At 45.6% G+C, this 26749-nt stretch overlaps 1 protein-coding gene and 1 long non-coding RNA gene across 7 annotated transcripts in view; one reads left to right on the forward strand and one right to left on the reverse strand.

Moving 5' to 3' along the window:
* abca2 (ATP-binding cassette, sub-family A (ABC1), member 2) overlaps positions 1 to 26749 on the forward strand; it is a 180724-nt gene that overhangs the window by 104943 nt on the left and 49032 nt on the right. For all 6 annotated transcript variants that reach the window (XM_032577521.1, XM_032577517.1, XM_032577519.1 and 3 more), the window contains 4 exons: positions 12467 to 12657; positions 21546 to 21696; positions 21781 to 21985; positions 22065 to 22229. In XM_032577521.1, the coding sequence (XP_032433412.1) occupies positions 12467 to 12657; positions 21546 to 21696; positions 21781 to 21985; positions 22065 to 22229 (712 nt within the window). The remainder of the gene's footprint in view (positions 1 to 12466; positions 12658 to 21545; positions 21697 to 21780; positions 21986 to 22064; positions 22230 to 26749) is intronic.
* Positions 10185 to 25027, reverse strand: LOC116729169 (uncharacterized). Its single transcript, XR_004341097.1, has 3 exons — positions 24914 to 25027; positions 22353 to 22357; positions 10185 to 10196 (listed from the first exon to the last, which is right to left on the reverse strand). It is a non-coding gene; the product is annotated as an uncharacterized LOC116729169 (long non-coding RNA).

The raw sequence follows: 26749 nt of genomic DNA on the forward strand, positions 1-26749 counted from the left end.
AAAGAACGACGGACCGTCAGATGCAACTGGATTCACCCGGACCGAGGTATGCCAGAATGGCATTGCAACATGGCTTGTCGATCGCTGCTATTGTTGCCAAGTCAAGGGTACTGGGATACCGAAGTAGTATACCCAGCCCCACACAGGTCCTCAGGCTGTCGAGCCTGGCTTCCCCGAGAGGAGTTTTGGGGAGATTATCACCTGAATTGCAGGGTGGATGACACCATCCCAACTGCACCACCGGGGAACTGGACCTTCCGAAATGCCTCCCGAGGCACTCTTCCAGTCAATGCAACGGTTTCGCCTACATCAGCCAATTTGACTAACATGACGGCTTTCCTGATCAGACAAGGACCTAGACGGTTTATGTATGACAACGAGCAACAGCACTGTTACAAACACCACTTTCTTTGGTTAAATCCTTGCCTCTGGAACAAGTTTGTGAAATGTGTAGGACAGAACTATATAGTATCAGCCATAGAAGAATACTGGGCTGATTTTTGGCACTCTACACGTCCACACCGTACAGAAATTGAACCCTGGCTGAACAACACGTTCCCGTGGACATACATAGCCAAAGACCAAACGTTCTTTATGGGAGACTTCCCAGAGGGGACAGTTCGTTCTCACACTGGATTAACGGATCTATACATTGCCAACTTGCGTACGCAGCGCCTTCCGACTCCTGATGACCTTCTCACCGTTCCTGAAACGGACTTTGCAAAAATTGACAAGTGTGTTGCAAACAGAATTTTTGAGAGCCTAAATGACACCTGCTGGAAGAAGACCCTCTCATCGCCACGGTGCGACCTCTGGCAGGTCGGCAACGCTTTGCACTCTACCTGGAGGTATAACTGCCCTGATCCTGATAAAGCTCCTACGGCCAAATGGGCCCTACGAGCCTGGTACGAGGATTACTATCGAAAATGGGACTACGAGTGGTGGGGACTCCAACAACATGAGGTTGAAGCCTGGGTAACACCATGCCTTACAGAATCAACAAACTATTGGGTACAGTACCAATACATCGCTACGGTCTACTCAAAGGAACGCATGATTTGGCCTGGGATTTTTTGGAGACCGGCCAGTTACGTCAGCCCAAGACCTTGGCGCATGACTTGTAAAAACAACACCAGAAATATCCTTGAGTGTGTAATAGGTTTGGCCAGACGACCCTGCGGAGAGCTCCAAGGTTGGGAGAGTTACTGCGAAGACCATTATGCAGAAGAATATGACACTCACTCTTCTGAGGTTACTTGGCGGAAATTCAATGGAACATGGCGAAGGGCGATAGTGAGCGGACGGACCTGCACCGATGCAATTCTAGGATATCATCTCCAGAAGCGCAAGAGTATACTTGGTCTTCCTGTTCCGTTCATCCCTGACTCCCTTATAGCCATCGCAGAAGGACATGCTTTCCGTAAAAGTCTGTGTGATGGCAACATAGATTCAGGGTTTGACTGGGTAGGACCTAACCTTTTGTATTCCAATCTCACCTGCTCCACCACTACGGAGAATTGGCAGCAATGTGGCGATGGCCCTGATCAACATGATTGTTACTGGTACGAGACTATGGGGGCAACATTGGTGGCCGCTATTTCTGAGGTTGCGGAAGAAGTTGCTCATGTGGTGGAAGAGGGCCTCAACATTGTTGAACAATGGTTGATGAGTGCTTTGAGTCTGCTGTGGCCGTACCTCTTGGGCCTCCTGGGCGTCGCTGTGGCGTTGATCATCGGTAAAATCGTCCTGGAGGCGTGGCTAAAAGCACTGTGTCGTTGTAAAAAGAGGGACTACCAGCCCCTCCCCCCGAAGGAGGAGCCTACTTCTGCATAAGAGAGAGCTGCCGTGTGCCTGCGAGCCATTCAACCTTCACCGCAGCTGCTGAGAAGACCTGATCCAGAGCAACCATCATCGGACATCATGGAAACCAACTCTTCATCCAACTCTTCAACCAACTCATCAAACCCCAACTCACTTTTTGCACCGATTCAAGTGAGTACCCTTGAGCATTTAGGGATTACCCTGGCCTGGGTAGTCTTCTGCCACACCGGTCCTTGGCCTAAGGAACACCCTATGAGGATCTTCGTCGCGCTACAAGGATATGCCAAGCTGATCCTCCGTCCCGTCGTTCTCCACAAATGGGGGTTGGCTTCATCCCTTTTTGCTTGTTACTTGATGGGCCGTACCCGCATTAATTGGCGCAGGGGCGTTGTGGTTTGCCTATGGCTCATCACCGACACCATAGCCCTGATACTGGAATTGGTCATTGGGGGCACACAAGCTACCCGAGCCGCCCCATTTAAGATCCTCACAGCTATTCTAGAAGGGCTATTCGCAGTATCTATCCTCATCTATTTAGCGCGCCAGGCCTTGTCTATCAAGGGTCGGGGAAGGCGAATTTGGATGCAGAAATGGATAATTCTGGCTCTTTGGGCAACGGTTTGGGGGATCCTGGTGGTCCTCTACTGGCTCCGTGAGACCTCGGACCTAGCCATTGTTGTATGGCTGATGACCTACGCGGCAATATTCCATGATTCAGCTCATGTCTATGATCGAGGTGAACCCGCTCCGGATCATGACGTTCCGGCTCCTGTGATTAATTCACCTTGGCTCGCAAAATACGCCGGCACACGGGCTTAACCCAGCCTACTCTCTCAGCTTTCGCTTTTGCATTTTCGGCGTTGTAAGTACATGTAGTTAATCAATAACCACTGATCATGAAGTTACCTGGGTCACTGTTTCTCCTCAGGCATCAACCTGCTGTGTGGGGTGTGGAATCACCGCAGAATCTTATGGATTCATTTGGGTTGCATCGTCTTCCCGCTGGTGTCACAAATGCGTGAACGCCAATTTTACCAATGTAACGGCAATCCTCTGCGCCACAGGGCTGGAGGATTTGCCCTACATAGCGGATTCCACCTCTAGATCCCTGGAACGGGTGCACAAAATCGTGTGGACCTCTGCGTTTGGCCTAGACGACGACGACTTCACCACACCTCCGTTGTATACGGGACTACGGCTGCCCGTGATTCATAAATTATGGGAACACCAAATTACTCGGCAATGCCTCCCAACTTTACATCTGTTGGACGGCCGAATTGTGGCGGTGGGCGACTACCTTCCGCCTACACGTCCCGTGTCTCCAGATTTGTTTATCGACGTCGGATGCCAAACCAGCAGTGCGACTAACGAGAGAGGTACCCAAACTGAGAACCTCAGTTCATCTCCCCAAGCATGCCAGACTGAGGACATCCTTTCCCCTTCATCTCCCTCACCAAGTGATATGGATTTCCAGAATCTGCTGGCAGAATTGGAAGGCTACTGCAACTACCCGTCCGCGCTGCCAGACCTTGGCATGGACTTGCCTTCGCCTCTGCAGCCTCCGCTGGAGCGTTCCACCCTTTCCGTCTCAGGTGAAACTACCCTTGACAACGATTTGGGTGCAGAACACTGGCTTTCTCCGCCATCCAATCTGTCGGAGTATGAGGTTGTGGATTCCTGGACACCTTCATCGTCTCCGGTTACCTGCTATGAGCGGGACATCCTCACTGCCACTTGTGGTGATGGACTTGATCTCTTTTGACTTTGGACTCTGTGTTTTCTGCGCAGCACCGTCCGATCTCATGGAGGGGGTGTCAAGAAAACTGGCATAAGGGTATGAGATCTTTCCAGGCACACGCAGAAAAAGATGCATAATGGCTTGGAAGAAATAAAGTAATCCTGTAGTTTGATTAAAAGTTAATTAAGTTGAATAAGTCTGAATAACATGAATACAGGTAATCACTCAATAACTTTCTGCAAAGAATCTCTGATTAATGATCTGTAATGATTTAAATATGTAATGATTATGTTAATAATTCACAAAATGGAAAAGATGTGATGTATTGTCAATGAATATGAAGTTATAATCATCTGAAATCAATTTAACAAGAGGTTGAATGTGTTTACTGAGTTTTAATAGATAAAGTGAGTTACAGAATATAGAGAAGACGAATGTGCAGTACAGCCCTGAAAACAGGAAATGTCGCAAGCAGTTCTGAACAGATGGCCAAGGAGCACAGGAAGAAAGGAGAAGGACGGGAAATTCCACTGTGGTCAGCAAGCAGGTTGAGAAAGGGGGGGGGACTTTTTCATGAGACACAGCGGCCGTGAAGGAAGTCACGTAGGCCAAACCTTCCCATACACACACATGGTGAGGAGAGGCATAAAAAGGGGCTGAAAAGAGGAACCAGCTGTCCCCAGTCCGGCGGCGCAGAAGGAGAAACAACTCACCGAGGAGCAGATTAAGCTACGGACCGCACTTCAGAACCACGGGGAAGCTCGGACTTCACACCGCTAAAAAAGGACTGGGTTCCATCGCCCCATCTCTGGTTCTTTATTCGACCGCTGGTCTCGTCTCAACCCAGCATTCCCAAACTCTGCAACAAGACTTGGAGGAAGGACAAAGGTCCCACGGGGAGGAAGAACTGGGTCTTGCAAAAGGATTCGGACCCGTTCTACTTTGTTTCCTTTCTAAGGAGGATCCTTCCACACAGGGCAAAGACCTCAACCAAGGATGCAAGAAATTCCTGTTGCCAAAAGATCCACCATCGTCTGGGTATGAGTTGAATCTGCCCATTGAAATTCTATTTCAGAACTTGCGACTTAACTCTTAGGGAAAGGAGACAGAGTAGTATGATTGTACATGTAAATTTTATTACACTGTTTTTGATCTATATACGATTGATAATTGATTTGTATGTCGCATATCCCTGCTTAAGCTTGCTTAATAAATTTATACTACAAAATTCTAATGAGGTTGGTGGACATTGGAATTAATAGAGTCATTTAATCTTTGTCCAGTTCTTTTAATCAAGGTAAAACTAATGTACATGATTCCAGTAAATAGGAGGCTTCATAATTTCCTTTGGTGAGAGTAAATAATGACCCTGGGACTTACATCTAAGTCACTAAACATAATCTAGCCGGTTCCAAGTGCAAGTTATGATTTAGAAAGTGGGCTACCGTTAACAGAAGTGGTTATTGGAATTATGCAGCTGCGAGGGCTACTCAGCTGATTGTTTCTTAACTGTAAAGGGTCATAACTTCTGGATTGGAGGTAGTTAGAGCTAGACGAGTCACTTTCGCCACCAGTTTAAATAGATTATCTCTTATAGAGTACTCTTAGGGTAATACCCAGGACTCAGAGATTTTCCGGACCTGTTAGACGGAGAACTGGTCAGTAGGCAGCCCTGGGGAGTAGTGAGGAGTGGGCGGGGCTGACTATTGCAGGATAACCTACAAATGCTCAAAACACAAGTAGTTGATGTAAAAATATTAAAGGCTTTTATTTTGAAATGTTTGTTAAGCTTCATTTCAAAGCGCCAAACTAATCCTATGTTTATCAGTGCTTTGGATAAAAAAATCACATAATGCCCAAAAGAGCAAATACCTGATGTAAAATTGTCAAGGCTTTTAATTTGAAATTTTCAGTATGCTTCATTTCAAAGGGCCAAACTAATACCATGTGTAACAGTGCTTTGGATGAAAAAGTCAAATAAAGCCAAAAAGAGCAATTACATGATGTAAAAATATTCAAGGCTTTTATTTTGGAATTTTTGTTAAACTTCATTTCAAAGGGCCAAACTAATCCCATGAATAACAGTCATTGGGTTAAATCAGTTATATAATGCTGAAAATGCAAGTAGTTGATGTAAAAATATTAAAGGCTTTTATTTTGGAATGTTTGTTAAGCTTCATTTCAAAGCGCCAAACTAATTCCATGTATAACAGTCATTGGGTTAAATCAGTTATATAATGCTCAACAGAGCAATTATCTGATTTAAAAATATTCAAGGCTTTTATTTTGAAATTTTCAGTATGCTTCATTTTAAAGTTCCGAACTAATACCATGTGTAACAGTGCTTTGGATGAAAAAGTCAAATAAAGCCAAAAAGAGCAATTACATGATGTAAAAATATTCAAGGCTTTTATTTTGGAATTTTTGTTAAACTTCATTTCAAAGGGCCAACCTAATCCCATGAATAACAGTCATTGGATAAAATCAGTTATATAATGCTCAAAACAGCAATAATCTCATGTAAAAATTCTCAAGGCTTTTATTTTGAAATTTTCAGTATGCTTCATTTCAAAGGGCCAAACTAATACCATGTGTAACAGTGCTTTGGATGAAAAAGTCAAATAAAGCCAAAAAGAGCAATTACGTCATGTAAAAATATTCAAGGCTTTTATTTTGAAATTATTATTATGCGTCATTTTAAAGTTCCAAACTAATCCCTTGTGTAACAGTTACTGAGTTAAATCAGTTATATACAGCCCATAGCAGCAAGTAGTTCTAAAGGCCAGTTCAGTCCTGATCTGTTTCAACTGAGTGTTCCACTATAGTTAGAACTACAGTGATGCGTATTTGTAGTCCTAATCAGCAGCCAATAGCCTCTTGAGTTCCGTTGCTATGGTAAATAATTTTCTCACCAAAGTGTGAACTGTTAGTGATAGAGGCTGGGGCAGAGAATACTCTCTTTGAGCCAACAAGTTTTACTGAAAAAAAGGATTGGAAACAAATCCTTCCCGTTCGGGAACCGTAATACATATTCGAAAACTGTTTGAAGCGTATGAGAGGGCTATGTGTCTTCTGCGATAGTCCTGAGATTCATATCTGTACCTCACTCAGAGCATTTACAGCGATGAGAGAAAGAAATGTTGTGCCCAGATCTGAAATTGTAGTCAAATACATGGGAGAGAGCCTCAGACAGCATCAGAAAATCCTATCGCATGACTTTGCTCTGAAGCACCGTGACAGAAAACCGTACGGTCTAGATAAATTTCGAAAACATTTTACCGGAGCAGACATGCGTATCAATGTCAGGACCGATTTTGATACCAATCGTGCGATATTTGTGGGCGTGATGGCGATTTCAAAATTATTTTGCGTTGAAAAATTGTCTTCATTTCTCACTCTAGCCGAGATCTAATGGCCCTGACTCTCACTCTAATTTTAGGAAAAATGAGAAACTTTGGGTCGCTTAGAGACAAATTGTGGACAAACCGTAACTGGTATCGACGAGCCGTCTTCACTTTCGAAGACATCACAGACGTATCTACAAAATGAAATTTGAATGGCATTTCTACGTGAATTAGTGACGAGCAATAGGTTCCTGCCATTGCTTTGCATGGCAGGCCCCAAAAAGGGCACCAGGGGCATCAAGAATAAAAGTGACAGGGGCTCAAGCCCCCTCTGCACGTCCTGAGGTGTGGTCCACAAACTGGTAATATGTGTACCATATGTTCATGCAAAGCATAGTCCTGGAAACGTTGCCTCTGAGGCTCGTTGTCATACCGCTGGGTTAGCAGGGTTTTGTTTATCTTTCAATCAATGAGGATCCAGTCTGGACCAGGGATGGTAAGCTGATGGATCCATCCATCCATCTTCTTCCGCTTATCCGAGGTCGGGTAGCGGGGGTAGCAGCTTCAGAAGGTAGGCCCAGACTTCCCTCTCCCCAGCCACTTCTTCTAGCTCTTCCGGGGGAATCCCAAGGCGTTCCCAGGCCAGCCGAGAGACATAGTCCCTCCAGCGTGTCCTGGGTCTTCCCCGGGGCCTCCTCCCGGTGGGACGTGCCCGGAACACCTCACCAGGGAGGCGTCCAGGAGGCATCCTGACCAGATGCCCGACCCACCTCAACTGGCTCCTCTCGATGTGAAGGAGCAGCGGCTCTACTCTGAGTCCCTCCCGGATGACTGAGTTTCTCACCCTATCTCTAAGGGAGAGCCCAGCCACCCTACGGAGAAAACCCATTTCGGCCACTTGTATCTGCGATCTCGTTCTTTCGATCATGACCCAAAGCTCATGACCATAGATGAGGGTGGGAACGTAGATCGACCGGTAAATCGAGAGCTTCACTTTTTGGCTCAGCTCTCTCTTCACCACGACGGACCGGTACAGCGCCCGCTTGACGGCAGACGCTGCGCCAATCCGCCTGTCGATCTCCCGCTCCCTTCTTCCCCCATTCGTGAACAAGATCCTGACATACTTGAACTCCTCCACTTGGGGCAGGACACTCCCCCGACCCGGAGAAGGCACTCTACCCTTTTCCGGCTCAAGACCACGGCCTCGGATTTGGAGGCACTGATCCCCATCCCGGCCGCTTCACACTCGGCTGCGTACCGCTCCAGCGAGAGCTGCAGATCATGACCTGATGAGGCCAGTAGGACCACATCGTCTGCAAAAAGCAGAGATGAGATCCTAAGGCCACCAGATCGGCTCCCCTCAACACCTTGGCTGCGCCTAGAAATTCTGCCCATGAAAGTGACTCTGACACCGGTCATACAGGGACCTGACAGCCCGTATCAAAGGGCCCGGTACCCCAAACTCCCGGAGAACCCCCCACAGGGCTCCCCGAGGGACACGGTCGAACGCCTTCTCCAAGTCCACAAAACACATGTAGACTGGTTGGGCGAACTCCCATGCACCCTCCAGGACCCTGCTCATGGTGTAGAGCTGGTCCAGTGTTCCACGACCAGGACGAAAACCACACTTCTCTTCCTGAATCCGAGGTTCGACTATCCGACGGACCCTCCTCTCGAGGACCCCTGAATAGACCTTGCCAGGGAGGCTTAAGAGTGTGACCCCTCTATGATTAGAGCACACCCTCCGGTCCCCCTTTTTGAACAGGGGGACCACCACGCCAGTCTGCCAATCCAGGGGAACTGCCCCCGATGTCCATGCAATATTGCAGAGTCGCGTCAGCCAACACAACCCTACAACATCCAGAGCCTTAAGGAACTCCGGGCGGATCTCATCCACCCCCGGAGCTCTGCCACTGAGGAGCTTCTTAACCACCTCGGCGACCTTGTCCCCAGAGATTGGAGAGCCCAACCCAGAGTCCCCAGGCTCAGCTTCATCAATGGAAGGCATGTTGGTGGGATTGAGGAGGTCTTCGAAGTACTCTGCCCACCGGCCCACAACGTCCCGAGTAGAGGTCAGCAGCACACCATCCCCACTATAAACAGTGTTGGTGCCGTACCGCTCCCCCCCCCTGAGATGCCGGATGGTGGACCAGAATCGCCTCGAAGCCGTACGGAAGTCTTTCTCCATGGCCTCTCCAAACTCCTCCCACGCCCGAGTTTTTGCCTCAGCAACCACCTGAGCCGCATGCCGCTTTGCCTGCCGGTACCTATCAGCTGTTTCCGGAGTCCCACAGGCCAAAAAGGCCCGGTAGGACTCCTTCTTCAGCCTGACGGCATCCCTCACCGAAGGTGTCCACCAACGGGTTTCGAGGGTCGCCGCCACGACAGGCACCGACAACCTTGCGGCCACAGCTCCGATCGGCCGCCTCGACAATGGAGGCACGGAACGTGGTCCACTCAAACTCCATGTCCCCCACGTCCCCCGGGACGTGTTCGAAGTTTTGCCGGAGATGGGAGTTAAAACTCCGCCTCACAGGGGATTCCGCCAGACGTTCCCAGCAGACCCTCACAACACGTTTGGGCCTGCCATGCCTGACCTGCTTCCTCCCCCACCACCGGAGCCAACTCACCACCAGGTAGTGGTCAGTGGACAGCTCCGCACCTCTCTTCACCCGAGTGTCCAAGACATACGGCCGCAGATCCGATGAAACAATGACAAAGTTGATCATCGAACTGCGGCCTAGGGTGTCCTGGTGCCAAGTGCACATATGGACACCCTTATGCTTGAACATGGTGTTCGTTATGGACAATCCATGACGAGCACAGAAGTCCAACAACAGAACACCGCTCGAGTTCAGATCGGGGGGGCCGTTCCTCCCAACCACGCCCCTCCAGGTCTCACTGTCATTGCCCACGTGAGCGTTGAAGTCCCCCAGCAGAACAAGAGAGTCCCCAGGAGGAGCACTCTCCAGTACCCCCTCTAAGGACTCCAAAAAGGGTGGGTAATCTGAACTGTCGTTCAGCCCGTAAGCACAAACTACAGTCAGGACCCGTCCCCCCACCCGTAGGCGGAGGGAGGCTACCCTCTTGTTCACCGGAGTAAACCCCAACTTACAGGCGCCGAGATGGGGAGCAACAAGTATGCCCACTCCTGCCCGACGCCTCTCACCTTGGGCAACTCCAGAGTGGAAGTATGTCCAGCCCCTCTCAAGGAGACTGGTTCCAGAACCAGAGCCATGCGTCGAGGTGAGACCGACTATTTCTAGCCGGAACCTCTCAACCTCACACACTAGCTCCGGCTCCTTCCCCACCAGAGAGGTGACATTCCACGTCCCAAGAGCCAGCTTCTGCAACCGAGGATCAGACCGCCAGGGTCCCTTCCCTCTGCCGCCACCCATCACACAATGCACCCGACCCCTTTGGCCCCTCTCGCGGGTGGTGGGCCCATGGGAGGGGGGACCCATGTTTCCTCTTCGGGCTGAGCCCGGCCGGGCTCCATGGGTAAAAGCCCGGCCACCAGGCGCTCGCCATCGTGCCCCCCCTCCAGGCCTGGCTCCAGAGTGGGGCCCTGGTGACCCGCGTCCGGGCGAGGGAACGCCAAGTCCAATCTTTTTTCTCATCATTGGGGTCTTCGGGTTGCGCTTTGTCTGGTCCCTCACCTAGGACCTGTCTGCCTTGGGTGACCCTACCAGGGGCATGAAGCCTCAGACAGCATAGCTCCTAGGATCATTGGGGCACTCAAACCCCTCCACCACGATAAGGTGGCAGCCCAAGGAGAGGAAGCTGATGGATATGCAGTGAAAATAGTCTCAAAATACCTATGTGTGTGTAATACTGGATTTGTAACTTGTGTAAGCATCTTTGTGTGTAACTTCGGATAGTTGTATGTGTGAAACATGATTTGTAAACCTTAAAAAGAAAATTTGTGATTAACTCCGGGTACTTGTTAATATGTGGTCAAATGCATACACAAATATGACGAAATTACGAATGCAAAATAAAAGTACACACACACAATTACAATTTCAACAAAAGTCCAATTTTTACACACAAATGTTTTAATTACAGCCTCACAACTTTGATAATTACAAATTCAAACCTTTTCCTACGCCTACAAATGTTAAATAAGTACACACCAATCGCCAGATACACACACACACACACAAAACTGCAGTTACGTACAGATCCGGCTACGAATGCATGAGTATTTTTGAGACTCATTTCACACTTTTCCGGACAGCCTGAGATTTGTGTGTATCTGGTGCGTTTAAATGCAGGTCGAAATCTATGGAGTGAAAATAGTCTCAAAATATCTGTGAGCGTGTGTGAGAGTATTTGTACGTGTGTAAAAATATCTTTGAGTGTGTAATACCGGATTTGTAAACCTTAAAAAGAAAATAAACCTTCTCCTACGCCTAGAAATGTTGAAAAAGTACACACAGGTCACCTGGTACACACACACAAAACTGCATTTACACACAGATCCGGTTACGAGTGCACGAGTATTTTTGAGACTCATTTCACTCTTCGGGAGCTCCCAGATTTGTGTGTAGATGGTGCGTTTACATGCTAGTAGAAAGCTGGGTCATCTGAGTTTTACTCTGAGTCTAGTGTTTTTATCCTAAACGTTTCTCCCTGTGCTTGTGCCGAAGTGGTAAATACGTTAGTTCGGTGGAAAACGGTAAATCTCAGCACTTCCTTATAATATCCCAAAATTATTTATAGACATATTGTGCATTTTTGAGCGGTACAGGAGACTAAGTGGTCTGATAAACTACCACTGGATGGCGAAATGGTTCGCTGGCCGGAAAAATAGGCAGGCAAATCAAGAAGCAAAACTTCTTGATGGTCTGCTCTCAGAAGTAAGTAGAAGCTAATGCAGGCTTTGCTCTCCGATTATAATGAGACATGGAGTAATTATAAATAATTTCAGATTACGTTTTATATGACTGGTATTTTGATACTCTGCCCTCCTCATATGTTTCTGTTAGCAGGAGCTAATGTTTATGTGAGCTATGCTACTTTAGAGTATGCAGATTTATTTTGAGGGAAGAATAAATTTACACTCATATATAAGCTGCACACAGACTGCTTTTCCATCCATTTTCTAACACCCTTGTCCCTACTGGTGTCTATCTCCAGCTATCGTTCCGTGCGAGAGGCGGGTTCACCCCAGACAGGTCGCCAGTCTGTCGCAGAGATTATTTTTCATTGTGTCAAAGTGTCATTTTGTCAGTGATGTCCCATGAAAAAATACTTAAATATCTGCAGAAATGTGACGGTGTACTCACTTTAGTGATACACTGTAATCGATACTGATCTCATTCTGTTAATGTTGATATTTAAACCCATTATTAGTAGATTCAGACCACCAGATTATACTGTTCAAAATCAAATAAAGTACGTTTAACATTACGCCTGTGAACTTTGCGCCATCACTGTTATGTTCAGTAGTTGGAAGTTTGGTGTTTTTGGATCTTGACCAATGTCAGTCAGAGTTGCACATGTTTTTATGTAATTGTTAATTAAGGCGACGAGTGTAACCAGTGGGCTCCTTTGTCAGGTGATGAAGATGATGGGCCTGAACAATGCCGTTCACTGGGTGGCCTGGTTCATCACTGGCTTTGTCCAGCTCTCCATCTCCGTCACTGCTCTCACAGCCATCCTGAAGTACGGTAGAGTGTTACTCCATAGTGACCCACTGATCATCTGGCTCTTCTTAACTATTTATGCTGTGGCCACCATCATGTTCTGGTGAGTGCTTCAGATTTTCACTCAACACTGTTAGAATTCATCATTGTTTCACTTAAAACACTGGCGTCTGACTGCAGGTTGCACCTTCTGAGAGTCGACCTCAGAAGGTGCAGTAGAGAGATGGAAGAAAATTCCACTGTAATGATAAAAGCAGAATCAGCCAGAACCCAAAACGCAGCCACAACAAGAGGATGGTTAACCAAAAAGTTTTATTACTAAAGTAAATGGTGTAGAAGGATGTGGTCACACTAGTGGGTCAGGGACGAGGAATCCACAGGGGTCAGGAGTCCAGCCGGGGGAGGGGAGGGTGAATGGACAAGGGGAGATCTGTGGGAGTCTCAGGGGACAAACAGACGACAGGGGCAAAATCCACCAACCAGAGGCTGAGTCGTGAAACGGTCCAGGGTCATGCACGGGGGGGTCTCAGGCAGTGAAAATCCAGAATCCAGAAGGCAGGAGGCAGGGTCAGAAACAGGCAGGGTTCAGCAACAGGACTTTCAACAGCAAAAGGATTAGGCAAAAATCTGTGGTCAAAAACAGGCAGGATCAGAAACCAGAAAACACTTTGAAACATGAGACAAGGCTTGAAAGCTGTGACAGGGGCAACAGACGATCTCGCACTGAGCTGGTGACGAGCAGCTGATTAAGTAGGGACCAGCTCAGTGCAGGTGAGGGCAATGAGCAATCAGCACAGCCAAGCCAGAGCTGAAGGGCTGGAATCATGACATCACCTCCCCCTCAAGGGGCGGCTCTTGACGCCCCTCTGGGCTGGTCCGGATGCTGGCAATGGAAATGGCGGATGAGGCCCTTATCCAGGATCAGGCGAGAAGGCACCCAGGACCTCTCCTCAGGACCATAACCCTGCCAGTCGACAAGATATTGGATGCCACGGCCCCAACGTCGGGAACGCAGCAAGCGTCTCACAGTAAAGGCAGGGGCTCCATCAATGAGTCGGGGGGGTGGAGGGGGTCTGGAAGGAGGGCAAAACCTGGATGACCTCACAGGTTTGACCTTGGAGACATGGAAGGTGGGGTGTACACGCATCGAAGAGGGCAGATGGAGACGCACCGCTGCTGGGTTAATAACCTTGGCAACAGGAAATGGACCCACAAAACGGGGTGCCAACTTGCGATTCTCTACCTTGATGGGTAGATCCTTAGTGGATAACCACACCTTCTGACCCACCAGGTATCTAGGGGCTTGGGATCTGCGGCGATTGGCATTGCGGGCATAAACAGCAGAGGTCTTGCAGAGAGTCGCTCTGGCCTTTCTCCAGACTCTGAGACAACGTCGTGCTGATAAATGGGCAGCAGGAACCTTGGTAGCCCCTTCCTGAACAGAGAAAATAGGCGGCTGATAGCCAAAAACGACATGAAATGGTGACAGACCTGTGGCACTTGATGGTAATCCATTGATGGCGTACTCAACCCAAGGTAAGTTCTGGGACCAGTGACTGGGAGCATCCATGCAAAGGATGCGCAACTTGGACTCAACCTCCTGATTCATCCTCTCTGTCTGGCCATCTGTCTGAGGGTGAAAACCTGAAGAGAGACTGACGTTAATGCCGAGAAGGGTGCAAAACTCACCCCAAAAACGGGAAATGAATTGCGGCCCTCTATCAGAGACAATGTTGCGGGGGATGCCATGAAGTCTGAACACTTCTCGGGCCATCACTTCAGCGAGATCAGGTGCTGAAGGTAACTTGCGTAGAGGAATGAGGTGGGTCATCTTAGAGAATCTGTCAACCACCGTGAGGAGTACAGTGTTACCTTGAGAGGGAGGCAGGCCAGTGACAAAATCCATAGAGAGGTGGGACCACGGTCGATGTGGAATAGGCAGGGGCCTTAGTAGACCGGCTGGGGGACGTCTGGAGGGCTTTACTCTGGAACACGTGGTGCATGCTGACACAAACTCTCGTGTGTCTTTTCTGAGAGTGGGCCACCAGAATCCTGACTGGACCACTGCTAGAGTCTTGGTTATACCTGGGTGACAGAAAAGTTTAGAGCCATGGCAGAACTGAAGGACTTTAGACACCATCTCTTCAGGAACAAACAGAAGACCCGTAGGACACTGAACTGGAGGTGGATGTTTCTGATGACTCCTCTTGAGCAAGGTCTCAATACTGATAAGAGCTAGCCTGGTCTTGGAGGGAAGGATGTAGTTATGGTCAACAGAATCAGAAAGACAGACAGAAGATTGATGGAGTCTAGAAAGGGCATCTGGTTTGACATTCTTGCTGCCAGGTCGATAGGCCAGGGTGAAGTCAAATCTACTAAAGAATAGTGCCCACCTAGCTTGGCGTGGGTTCAGTCTCTTGGCAGACTTTAGGTATTCCAAGTTCTTATGGTCTGTCCACACAGTAAAAGGATGTGTGGACCCCTCTAGCCAGTGCCTCCATTCCTCTAAGGCTAGCTTGATAGCCAACAGTTCCCTGTCTCCAACGTCATAGTTACTTTCGGAGGCAGAGAGCCGGCGAGAAAAAAAGGCACAAGGATGTAACCTGGCATCATCTGCGAACCGTTGAGATAGGACTGCGCCGACCCCAGTGTCGGAAGCATCAACCTCCACCACAAAAGGGTTAGATGGATCAGGAAAACGCAGAATGGGAGCTGAGGTAAAGAGATGCTTAAGCTTACCAAAGGCTTGTTTAGCCTCTGAAGACCACTTGAACTGAGTCTTAGTAGAAGTGAGTTGATGAAGGGGGGCAGCCACTGAACTAAAATCCTTGATAAAACGGCGATAAAAATTGGCAAACCCAAGAAACCGTTGAAGCTCCTTCAAACTGGATGGTTCTGGCCACTCCAAGACTGCTGCCACCTTAGATGGATCCATGTTAATCCTGCCGGGAGCAATAACAAACCCCAGAAAAGATACAGATGACTGGTGGAATGCACACTTCTCAGCCTTAACAAATAGTTTATTTTGGAGCAGCCTGAGAAGAACCTCACGAACATGCTTGATATGGGTAGGAAGATCCTTCGAAAAAATCAAGATGTCATCAAGGTATACAAACACAAATCTGTTAAGCATGTCCCTTAAAACATCGTTAACCAATGCCTGGAAAACGGCTGGAGCATTAGTGAGCCCAAAGGGCATGACCAGGTATTCATAATGCCCTGAAGGGGTATTGAATGCTGTCTTCCATTCGTCTCCTTCTCTTATGCGGACCAAATGGTAAGCATTACGCAGATCCAGTTTAGTGAACACCGTACTACCTTGAAGGAGCTCAAAAGCCGAAGTCATGAGAGGCAGAGGGTACCTGTTCTTGATGGTAATCTCGTTAAGGCCTCGATAATCGATGCATGGTCTAAGAGAGCCATCCTTCTTGCCCACAAAGAAGAATCCTGCTCCTGCTGGGGAAGAAGACTTTCTGATTAGTCCTGCCTTGAGGGCGTCAGAAATGTATTCCTCCATAGCCCCTCTTTCAGGACCAGAAATGGAATACAATCTGCCCCTAGGTGGGGTGGTTCCAGGGCGAAGGTCAATGGTACAGTCGTACTCTCTATGAGGAGGCAGAGAAGTGGCTTTAGACTTATTAAAAACCTCACACAAATCATGATAAACCTTAGGGACCCTAGACAAATCTGGGTAATCATGGTTGATCTCACAGGGAGATGTCATGATGGGAGCTTCCCTCAAACAAGAAGTGGAGCAGGATGGTCCCCAAGACTGAACCTCACCCGTTAACCAATTAATGACTGGACTGTGTTTGATGAGCCAAGGGCGTCCCAGAATCACCGGAATCTCTGGGGACTTGGTCAGCAGAAATGTGATCCTGTCATGGTGGTTTCCTGAAATCAGTACAGAAACAGGCTTAGTGCAGTGAGTTATGGTATCAATGAGATGCCCATCAATGGCAAAAATCTCACGTGATTTCTCTAGAAGTTCCAACTCCAGGGCGAGCTTATGAGCTAGGCTGACATCAATAAAGTCAGCATCAGCCCCAGAATCAATAAAAACAGGAACTTCCCTCCCTTCAGGAGAGTCAGGGAATCTGATGGTGCACTGATTGTGGGAATGGTTCTGATGTCTGAGGATAGGGCTCAGTAAAGACCCCCTGAGCCTTACTGAGCCTGTTCTTTTTGACGGACAGTTAAGAGCTCGATGGTTCCTCTCTCCGCAGTAAAAACACAGGTGATTTCTGAACCTCCTCTCCCTTTCTTCAGCAGAAAGCCGGGTCCTACCCAACGGCATGGGCTCCTCAGTGTTAACAAGGGGGGGCGTGAAGACTTGGGGCAAGCTGCTTGGACTGACCTGAACAGTTGAGACCCTTCTTTGATAATTAGATGGAGACCTCTCCCTCTTACGTTCACGAAGGCGTTGGTCAATCCGCGTGGCAAGCCTTTCTAAGGCCTCGAGGGACACAGGAGGGTCACGGGTAGCAATCTCATCCTTGATATCATCTGACAGGCCCTGGTAAAAAATGTCAAACATGGCTTCATTATTCCAAAGACAACTGGACTTCAAGGCATGGAAATTGATGATATAGTCAGAAACAGGTCGAGAGCCCTGTTTGAGAGAAAACAGTCTCCTGGCAGCCTCTCTCTTGGGACGGATAGGATCAAAAACCCTCTTCATCTCATCAGAAAACTCTAAAAATGAGTCACAGCTGTCAGCAGCACTCTCCCACTCAGATGTTCCCCACAGCTTAGCCTTACCAGATAGTAGAGAGATGGTATAGGCCACCTTGGCCCGTTCAGAAGGGAAGGCTGAGGGCTGGAGTTCAAAATGCAGAGAACACTGGGTTAAAAAAGGTCTGCATTGTTCAGGATCCCCATCAAAACGCTCAGGTGGGGGAATCTTGGGTTCGTTGTTAGCGTTAACCATGGGAGTGGCAGTAAGTGGGAGTGGCCGCATAACTGAGGGCCTAGCTTGGGTTTGGGAATCCCTTAGAGAAGAAAGTCCCTGTAAAAGCTCCTGGACATTTCTTTCTAGGCCGGTAACAGCATCCTCTACTTTAGAACACCAACCGGGATTTGGCTGTGGGTTCATACTGGCGAGATCGTACTGTAATGATAAAAGCAGAATCAGCCAGAACCCAAAACGCAGCCACAACAAGAGGATGGTTAACCAAAAAGTTTTATTACTAAAGTAAATGGTGTAGAAGGATGTGGTCACACTAGTGGGTCAGGGACGAGGAATCCACAGGGGTCAGGAGTCCAGCCGGGGGAGGGGAGGGTGAATGGACAAGGGGAGATCTGTGGGAGTCTCAGGGGACAAACAGACGACAGGGGCAAAATCCACCAACCAGAGGCTGAGTCGTGAAACGGTCCAGGGTCATGCACGGGGGGGTCTCAGGCAGTGAAAATCCAGAATCCAGAAGGCAGGAGGCAGGGTCAGAAACAGGCAGGGTTCAGCAACAGGACTTTCAACAGCAAAAGGATTAGGCAAAAATCTGTGGTCAAAAACAGGCAGGATCAGAAACCAGAAAACACTTTGAAACATGAGACAAGGCTTGAAAGCTGTGACAGGGGCAACAGACGATCTCGCACTGAGCTGGTGACGAGCAGCTGATTAAGTAGGGACCAGCTCAGTGCAGGTGAGGGCAATGAGCAATCAGCACAGCCAAGCCAGAGCTGAAGGGCTGGAATCATGACATCCACAATCAATCAATCAATCAAATTTTATTTGTATAGCACATTTCAGCAGCAAGACATTTCAAAGTGCTTTACATCATTACAAACACAGAAACACAATGCAACATAGAATCAATCATTAAGTCAAGTTCCATCAATAAATTTGTAATTGATTACATTTCAAATACAATTCTAAACAGGTGGGTTTTCAGTTGAGATTTAAAAGAACTCAGTGTTTCAGCTGTTTTACAGTTTTCTGGAAGTTTGTTCCAAATTTGTGGTGCATAGATGCTGAAAGCTGCTTCTCCTCGTTTGGTTCTGGTTCTGGGGATGCAGAGCAGACCAGAACCGGAAGACCTGAGAGGTCTGGAAGGTTGATACAACAACAGCAGATCTTTAATGTATTGTGGTGCTAAGTCGTTCAGTGATTTATAAACTAACAACAGTATTTTAAAGTCTATTCTTTGAGCTACAGGGAGCCAGTGGAGGGACTTTAAAACTGGTGTTATGTGCTCTATCTTCCTGGTTTTAGTGAGAACGCCAGCAGCATTCTGGATCAGCTGCAGCTGTTTGATTGATTTGTTGGACAGACCTGTGAAGACGCTGTTGCAATAATCAATACGACTGAAGATGAACGCATGGATGAGTTTCTCTAGATCTGGCTGAGACATTAGTCCTTTAATCCTGGAAATGTTCTTCAGGTGATAGAAGGCCGACTTTGTAACTGTCTTTATGTGGCTCTGGAGGTTCAGGTCAGAGTCCATCACTATTCCCAGGTTTCGGGCTGATCGCTGGTTTTCAGTTGTAATAACTGAAGCTGTGCATTGACTCTAGATCTATAAATCTAGATCGTTCCTCTTTAGGTCCAAAGATAATAACTTTAGTTTTGTTTCTGTTCAGCTGGAGAAAGTTTTGGCACATCCACACATTTATCTGCTCTAAGCATCTGTTCAGTGATTGGATGGGCTCTGAGTCACCTGGTGACATCGTAATGTAGAGCTGTGTGTCATCTGCATAGTTATGGTAGCTAATATTATTTCCTGTTATAACCTGAGCTAGTGGGAGCATATAAATATTGAATAAAAGGGGCCCTAGGATTGAACCTTGGGGTACCCCACATGTGACCTTTGACCTCTTTGATGAAAAGTTTTCAATTGAAACAAAGAAATCCTTGTTCTTTATGTAGGATTCAAACCAGTTAAGCACTGGACCGGAGAGTCCGACCCAACTCTCCAGTAGATTCAGTAATATGTCATGGTCAACAGTGTCAAAAGCTGCACTGAGGTCCAACAGAACCAGCACTGTGGTTCTCCCGCAGTCTGTATTTATATGGATGTCATTGAACACTTTGACTAGGCCAGTCTCTGTGCTGTGGTGAGCATGAAAACCAGACTGGAAGGAGTCAAAGCGGTTGGTTATAGTTAGGAAGCTATTTAATTGTTTACACACAGCTTTTTCAATAACTTTGCTGATGAATGGGAGGTTGGAGATCGGCCTGTAGTTCTACAGTAGTGATTTGTCCAGATTGTTCTTTTTTATAAGTGGTTTGATTACTGCTGTTTTCAAAGCCTGGGGGAAAACGCCTGATGAGAGCCATGAGTTACTATTTGGAAAGTCAACAATCACTGCAGCCCTTCACCAGTCGGGGTTCTTTGGCAGAGTGGCCCGACTGAAGGCTCTCCTCAGTTCAAGACATTTGAAAGCCTGCATAGAGTTTGCCAAAAAACACACGAAAGACTCACAGACTGAGAAATAAGTTTCTCTGGTCTGATGAGATGAAGATTTAACTTTTTGGTGTAAGCGGCATGTGTGGAGAGAACCAGGCACTGCTCATCACCTGCCCAATACAATCCCAACATGAAACATGGTGGTGGCAGCTTTATCCTATGGGGTGTTTTTCAGCTGCAGGGACAGGACAACTGGTTGCAATTGAAGAAAAAATGAATGCAGCCAAGTGCAGAGATATACTGGACCCTTAGCAAATTTTCTGGGGGGAGCCCTGATATCTATCTGCATTTTTAATGTAAAAGTTTAAGTACTTAGGTATGAAGTCATTTATGTAAATGCACAAAATTTATGTAGGAAAAACAAACTGTCAACCTGTAGGTACAAAATGCAGCTGAAATCTGAAAACTACCTGATTTCAGTTTAATCTGAAGCTGTCAGATTAATAGTTTCAGCCGTTTTGTGCTGAAACTATTAATCTGATTGTCAGAATAATCAATAGATTAATTGATAACTTAAATTGTCAGTTGCAGTCCTAATAAAAAATATAATATTATTTCACATTAAAATATTTGTCTACAAGAGCAAAATCACAGACCTAGTGTCAGGTTTAATACATTTGCATTTGGTATTGTAATTTTGTTCCTTCCTGATGGTCATGAAAAGCAGTGAATGCTGATGTGTGCTGCAGGATAACCGTTTGCATCAGACACAGCAGGTTAAGTCACCAAGCAGTCAGTGAGAGTCTTTCCCAGTTTACCTTTTAAGTAAGTACTTGAACCCGTCTACCTGAATCAAGTGTTATCACACACTGATTGGGATTAAACTTCAGCCAGTCCAAATAAAGGATTAATACATGTGCCAAGTTATTTCATAAAATAAGTTTCTTTATTCAGATTGTGAGAAGCGAGATCTGTTAACAGCTACATTTCATAATGAAATGTTTCATAGTGTATCTGTGTTTGACTCTGGTTCTTCAGCTTGAGGCGGATGGTGTGTGAACGGTTAGGATACGGCTGCTAACTGCTTCCTCATCTTCCAAGTCTGAAATGTTAATATTTCTCCTGCTCACATGAAATGAAGATTTCATTCATCCCTTTGGTTTCCTCGGCTACATACAGTAAAATTAATAATTTTAGAAATCCATACTGTGTTTGCAGCGTTGAACTAAAGTAGAAAATAGTTATTCTATATTATTCTAAGATGCCCTTTCCTATTGAAATATTGTAAGGCAGCATCAGTAAAGACTTGTATTCATATTTGACTCACATATTTGCAAAGGTTCTACTAATGTACTGATCCAAAATTACTATTTGACTTCAGTGAAATTGCCTTCCTGCCTTTTTATACATTGGCTTAATAACAACAGATTTGTGTTTTTGCTGCAGTATAAACCCAGCTTTATTTGAAATTTCATTTTGCACAATAATAGCAAACAAACATTTAAGGTTTTACATAAAAGTGCTAATGTGTTGAATTTCAAAGTTTGTTTGTTTTAAAAGAAGTCTGACTTTACTGAGAAGAAACTATGGATTGGTTCAGATTGTGATTGGTAACTAGTTCTGTAATGTTTTCTTTTTTTCTCAGTTTCTTGGTGTCAGTAATCTACTCCAAAGCTAAGCTAGCTTCAGCCTGTGGAGGAATCATCTACTTCCTCAGCTATGTGCCCTACATGTATGTAGCCATAAGGGAGGAGGTGGCCCATGACAAGATCACTGCTTTTGAGAAATGCATTGCTGTAAGGCCACTTGATTGTTCTTCATGTGTTGCTGTTATACTCATGCTGCTGACCCTTAGTGCATGTGTTCTCTGTTGGTTCCAGTCTCTCATGTCCACCACAGCCTTCGGTCTTGGCTCCAAGTATTTTGCCCTGTATGAGGTGGCAGGTGTTGGCATCCAGTGGCGCACCATCAGTCAGTCACCTGTAGAGGGCGATGACTTTAATCTGAGCCTTTCCATGATGATGCTCATTATAGATGCTGGGGTGTACGGTGTGCTAACCTGGTACATAGAAGCTGTTCATCCAGGTGGGAAAAGACTGCTTCCTCAATCCTGGACCATTATTATCTCATTATAACACAACTTTCCCTCTTCCTTTACCTGTAGGGATGTATGGGCTTCCACGCCCATGGTACTTCCCTCTGCAGAGGTCCTATTGGTCAGGCAGTGGGCGTGTTGAGACCTGGGATTGGCCCTGGTGTGGAGGAGGAGCTGCCAGGCTCAGTGTGATGGAGGAGGACCAGGCATGTGCCATGGATCAGCGCCGGTCCGGTACGGAGATCTCAACTTTATTATGAACTTTCGATGAGGGTTTTCATGTTCTACAGGTTAAAAAAGACCAAAGACTAATTAATAACACAAGGCCTCTCTGACACATTGTGCCATTAATTACACAAGGCCTCTATTACTGTGAAAAACTTCAACGCTTTAGTTAAAGATGAAAATGGAATCAGACACAGATTTGTGAATGTGATGTGAATCTGGTTTATTCCGTCTAAAAAACAACTGTCAAATAAAAGAATTACTCAATGCTCTCTATCCTATTGGTTACTATAGGGATAAAATGATGTATGATAAGCTAGATGGCAGGGCTGTGCAGAGACCTTTGGAGGGGCAGGGGCTCAAAGTTAAAAAAGGGGCACATTGAGCAAGATCTTCAAACATTGAACAACATGCAACAACCTATGCTAATCAAGAATCTAACATTTAATGAGATCATACTATATCATATTGATCTGAGACTGTAGTTTTTAAACAGACCATAGGAGAGAAGGTTGCTGGTTATGAAGTTATGAAATAAGCAAATTTGCTGTTATTTTACTAAATAAACCCTAATAATATCTGACTGTTTAGCCTCCATAGAAACTTGGCTGCAGATTGCTCTAAAAATTGAAAAAGCTCAGAGGGATTAACTACATATAATTTTTCATGTTATCACCTCAGATAGATCTACAATTGTAAGGTTGAGAGCTAAATTATTTTCATTAGATTTTGTCATTCTAGAAGATCTTGAGAAACATCCACACATTTAAGCTCAGGTGATTACTGTGACAGTGTCTTCATAGATCTGCCTAGAAAAATCTATCAGAGGTCTTCTGAAAGTCTAGGGCCCTATTAATGGTTGAGTTGCAACACAGACCATAGATCTAAATCTGTAGCAAACATTTATTAACAAAGACAATTTGATTAAGTTTTATTTAATGCATTCAGGAAAGATAAAATAATCCAAAAAAAATAAATTGTACATTTGGGACTTGGTTAGGAAGTTTACTTTGTAAAAGTTTAAAGAATCATCTTGATAGTTTGATTGTTGTGTTGCCATGGCTACAATATGGTGTAATCTTTGTGTTTGAGCTGCACAAATACATCACAGCAAATAATAACCAATAATCAGTGATTAATTGCCAATTAACCTGTGCCCCCTCCCACAGATGTCACTAAATCTATATTTAAACACTGTTAGTGATGCTGATATTCTTAGTAGGTAGAACAGAATCTGTTTTGTTTGTTCAGGCTTTATGTGGTGGGTTTTTCCCGATCTATCAGCAGCAGTGTGAACCGCCTGGTAGTAATGTTAAGGTGAAGCAGAGAGCGAACAGCGAGCTGGCGGTACCAGGCAGTACCAGGGCTTTGAGGTGGGTTGTGGTGACAGACACCGTTTCTCTATATCAGGATATCTGATTCTGACCCACAGTGATGGGACCGACTCAGGCTGCCTGCAGCGAACTGGGCATTTAGTCCAGCACTGGGGCAGCCTGATAAAATTAAAGTCAGAAGTTTTCTCTGCAGCCAAATCATCTGTGTTGGGGGGATTGGAGGGGGCTTTCCAGCTATTACAAGGACAATTACAAAAATAAATAGAAACGGTTTTTCTAACTTTCACACCAGACTTACGGTTTTATTCACAAGCAAGTGTATGTTTTTTTTTTTTTTAAATGTTCTTGCCCATAATTTGATAGTTACACACAACCAGCTGAGTTTAACACTGAGCTGCTGCACTTGGGCATAACTTTATGACCACCATGGGCTCCCTGACTGACCATATGCTACAATATGCTAAGAAGTTTGTATTCTACCACTTTTCTCTCAGAACCAGGATCTCCTTTGTAGCAGTTTAGACTACAATAGCTAAAAGACTATTAACATGAAATATGTTATTTCATGTAGCAAATGAAATAACAAAATTAAAAACAAACATAATAAAATTAAAATCTTACTCAGCTCAGGCTTCTTCTGTCAGTTGTCATCATGTTATGCCTAAACAGTGTGAGCAACTGTTCACCAGCCCAAATGTAGATCCAACTATATTCAAGAGCTGCAAAATATATCTAATCTGAGTTGTCACTGGATGTAGGGAGAAACAAGGACCTCAGCTTTCTGCTCCGTATTACACTAAACAACCACCAGCAGGATGCTACTGATCGCTAACAGCCTTCTGATCAACTGTGTTACATCATGACGCAATGTGTATACATACCGGGCGAGCTGTGTACGTAAGCCGGTACGGTTCAGTACTGCGTTCCGGTAAATATTCTGAGCCGGTACGCAGTGCTGGAAGAACGGCTGCAATAAGGCCATCAATCAGCCTTATTGACGGCTGCACTTTGAGTCAAAGTAGATCTACGATCAATAGACAGTCTAAAACACGAAATATCAGAATATTTGTTTCACATGTGAAGTGCTTCTACTTTCTGCGTTATTCATACAGGTAGCCTATAACCTGTATGAATAGATAATATTTTATCTATTCATTGCAGTCTCCATGCTAATTGTCCAAATGAATCATGTCGTGACTAGAAGTTACTGCAGTTTGATTGGGTTAGCTGTTAGCGATCAGTAGTGCGCTGCTGGCGGATGGTTAGCGTAACACGGAGCAGAAAGCTAATGTCGTTGTTTGTCCTACATCCAGTGGGTGGCGCAGGTTGCTACAATTGATGGTAGCCGCACAGGCACACAACAAACGCACCCAGTTCAACACTTTCATTTTATTGGCTGAGAGATTGCCAGGCAACGCTGCATTTTTGTTCCAAAAGCAAGCAGAGGATGTTTTGTAAGTGAGCAGAGAGTTCTGCAAGAGTGCCAGAAGTTTTGAGTACAAGCAATACAAGTTTTGAGAAGAAAGACATCAAGTCATGCTTTCAAAATGAAAATGTAAGCAAAAGTATTAAAAGTTTTGAGAAGAAAAGACGTAATCTTGCTTTCAGACTGAAAATGTGTGCTCTCGAATTATGGCAGAAAAATTCCCCCATATCCCCCCATTTCTGGTCAATCGACCAGAAAACTGGAATTGATGCATCTCTAGTTTAAGATTGATTCATATTTTTGGCAACCTTGTATTTGTCTCTTAGAAGACACAGAAAATTAAAACAAATCTAATTTGGTCGCAGTGTTTCTGGTTTTACCAGGAGTAACAAGGTCAGAGTCACAGTTTACTCTGCTAGGTGGTTTACAGGAGAAGATCTAAGTGAGAAATACCAAATCAGTTCTTTTTAATTGGAGTTAAAGATCCTGTTCACAGCCGGCACTACGGCATGCTTCTTTAGAGATAACATGTCCTTACAGGGTTATAGATGTGTGTGAATGCACTAAGGTCACATTTTGGACATTTCTCTAAAACACCTTCAGCTGGAATTGTCATCATGTTGATGACGATTCCAGTTTTAAAAAACAATGTTCTCTAACCAGTAGGTCTGTGTTGATCACAGACCTACTGGTTAGAGGTCTGTGTTGATCAGCTAATATCAGAATGTGGTCGAGTGAGAGAAATTCTCTCTTTGTATTTCTATTTTTTCGTATTTTTGGTGCTGACTGTGGGTCACCACTTTATAAAATGACTCCTGCAAAATGTCCAGTCACTTCTGCACAGTGCTGCCTTCACTAGAAAGAAAATGACCAGGAGATAAAAGCTGTGAGCTGATTCTGAGCACCATTTATTCTGGATCTCGTGAATATGACCAGTTTTCTGCAGTAAGCACAAAACCTCACACTAACTGTCTTTATGAAGAACTACTTGTACTAGTGCTTGCTTAAATAAAGAAGGATCAGAGCGAAATGTCTGTTTATCGAGTTTGTGGCAATTTTGTCATAAAACCAACTTTTTATTCACATAATACACTGCCTGGCCAAAAAAAAGTCGCCACCTGGATTTAACTAAGCAAATAGGTACAAGCCTCCTATTGGATAAGTACTGCATAGGCAATTATCTTTCAGCTGGCAACAAGTTATTTAACCCCAGCTGATGCAATGAGTAACTCCTCATTTCTTAAACAACCATGGCAAAAGACACATCCTGTGGTCGTGGAAAAGACGTTAGTCTGTTTAAGAAGGGTCAAATCATTGGCATGCATCAAGCAGAGAAAACATCTAAGGAGATTGCAGAAACTACTAGAATTGGGTTAAGAACTGTCCAACGCATCATTAAAAACTGGAAGGATGGTGGGGAACCATCGTCTTCCAGGAAGAAATGTGGTCGGAAAAAAATCCTGAATGATCGTGATCGGCGATTACTTAAACGTTTGGTCAAATCAAATCGAAGAAAAACAACAGCAAAACTCAGGAGTATGTTTAATTGTGAACGCAAAAGCATTTCCACACGCACAATGCGAAGGGAACTCAAGGGGTTGGGATTGAACAGCTGTGTAGCCGTAAGAAAACCTCTAATCAGTAAGGCTAACCAGAAAAAAAGGCTTCAGTTTGCTAGGGAGCATAAAGATTGGACTCTGGAGGAATGGAAGAGGGTCATGTGGTCTGATGAGTCCAGATTTACCCTTTTCCAGAGTGATGGGCGCATC

The sequence above is a fragment of the Xiphophorus hellerii genome, chromosome 12 (assembly GCF_003331165.1).
Source record: "Xiphophorus hellerii strain 12219 chromosome 12, Xiphophorus_hellerii-4.1, whole genome shotgun sequence".
Lineage (NCBI taxonomy): Eukaryota > Metazoa > Chordata > Actinopteri > Cyprinodontiformes > Poeciliidae > Xiphophorus > Xiphophorus hellerii.